Source organism: Chaetura pelagica, unplaced genomic scaffold (genome assembly GCF_000747805.2).
Source record: "Chaetura pelagica isolate M959 unplaced genomic scaffold, ChaPel_1.0 scaffold106, whole genome shotgun sequence".
NCBI classification, from domain to species: domain Eukaryota; kingdom Metazoa; phylum Chordata; class Aves; order Apodiformes; family Apodidae; genus Chaetura; species Chaetura pelagica.
The window spans coordinates 5,701,949-5,703,490 of NW_009954222.1; the positions used below are offsets into that span (position 1 = coordinate 5,701,949).

Below are 1,542 nucleotides of genomic sequence, written 5' to 3' on the forward strand. Positions count from 1 at the left end.
ACCGGGCTCAAAAACCTCCGGCCCTCGTAGGAAACCAAAGCAGGACCTTCTTCCCACTGCTAACCCAAAATCCAGCAAATTTGGTAGGGATGCCGGGAGGCAGAGGGTGGGGAGCGGAGCGGGAGGAGGGGAGAGGACAGAACATAGTTAACGACTGGCCTTAAGGAGATTGAAGATACTCTTTCGGAGAGCATCCCTGCTCAGGCAGGTTTGGCATCTGCGTCCAGACGCATCTCTGCAGAGGTAGGGACCCGTCTGTGGACACAGATGGAAACGCAAACCACGCCGGTGAGGGAACACAAACATAGGGGCCGTGGATTAACTTTTGTTTGTTTTCCTTGAGCTAGCTAGGATTAATGAAGCGACAGAGGAGAGAGGGAAAGGCCCGTTCCCGAGCCTCGGTGGGATTCGGCTGCCCCGCAGGGCTGTCGCCCTGCCCCGGCACAGACAAGACCCATCGCCAAAGCCTCGCGAAAAACCGCATTGGAGGGGAAGAAATAAATTCATGAATAAAAATAAAATTTAACCCCCCCCCCCAAAACAAGCAAGAAACAAAACCAAGCCAAACCAAGCAAACAAAAATACAAAACAAACAAAAAACAACCCCTAAACCCCAACACCAAGCCAACCAGAGAAAGACACCCCTCCCTTCCAAACCGCCGCCGTCCTCATTCATGACCAAGCCAGGGGAAAAAAAAAAAAGAAAGCCAGAAAGTAATGAAAAGAGACCCAAACCAAACGTAGCATCGTCACCGACAGTTTCGCCTTCCGGGTGTGTTGGTTGGTTTTGTTTTCCTTCGGAAAGTTGTGAGTTAGGTTTCTCGGTTTGTGGTTGTTGCTGTCACGGTATTTATTGGTGTGTGTCTGTGTGTGTTTACGCTTTTGAGTTGCTCCTTCTCCCGCTTTCTGTCGAGGGGGGAAAAGGAAGGGGGAGCAAAGTGGGGATGGGGCCGCAGAAGTGACCCCCACGGGGTTCTAGAGCGTTTTTACCTCCTCTCTCCTTCTTCTCGTTGGCGTCCCGGTGTCTTTTTGTTTTAATAATCGATACAGCATAGCCCCCCCATCCCCCCCTTCCCCCAACGCACGTACCCCCTCCCCGCTCATCGAGTAGTTCGCGTTTAATTTCTACATCGTCCCTTCGTCCCCCGGAGCTTCCCACGGCGTCTCGGACGACAGCGGTGGGGGGTCGGTGCCCCCCGCGGCCCCGGCCCGGCCTCCCCCGGTGCCCCCGGTGCTAGGGCCACCCCTCCCGCCCGCCCCTAGTAGGTGGCGGAAAATTTCATCCGTTTCTGCTTCTGTCTCTGGTTGCAAAACCAAACCCGCACCACGTTCTTTTTGAGGTCCAATTTCTCGGCGATGGCGGCGATCTTCTCGGAGGAGGGCCGGGGCTGGACGGCGAAATAAGCCTCCAGGGAGCGCTTCTCCGGGGCGGCGATGGAAGTCCTCTTGCGCTTCTTCTCGCCCCCGTTGAAGAGCTCGGGCTTGTTCATTTTTTCCCGCTGAGCGCCCTCGGCCTCCTCCAGCCAAGCCTGCAGGATGGGG

General features: G+C 55.6%; 1 protein-coding gene across 1 annotated transcript in view; it reads right to left on the reverse strand.

Moving 5' to 3' along the window:
* Window positions 1-1,259: 1,259 nt before the first annotated feature.
* Window positions 1,260-1,542, reverse strand: part of POU4F1 (POU class 4 homeobox 1) — an 8,081-nt gene continuing 7,798 nt past the window's right edge. Inside the window, exon 3 of the mRNA XM_010003520.1 lies at window positions 1,260-1,541. Coding sequence (XP_010001822.1) covers window positions 1,260-1,541 — 282 coding nt within the window. The remainder of the gene's footprint in view (window position 1,542) is intronic.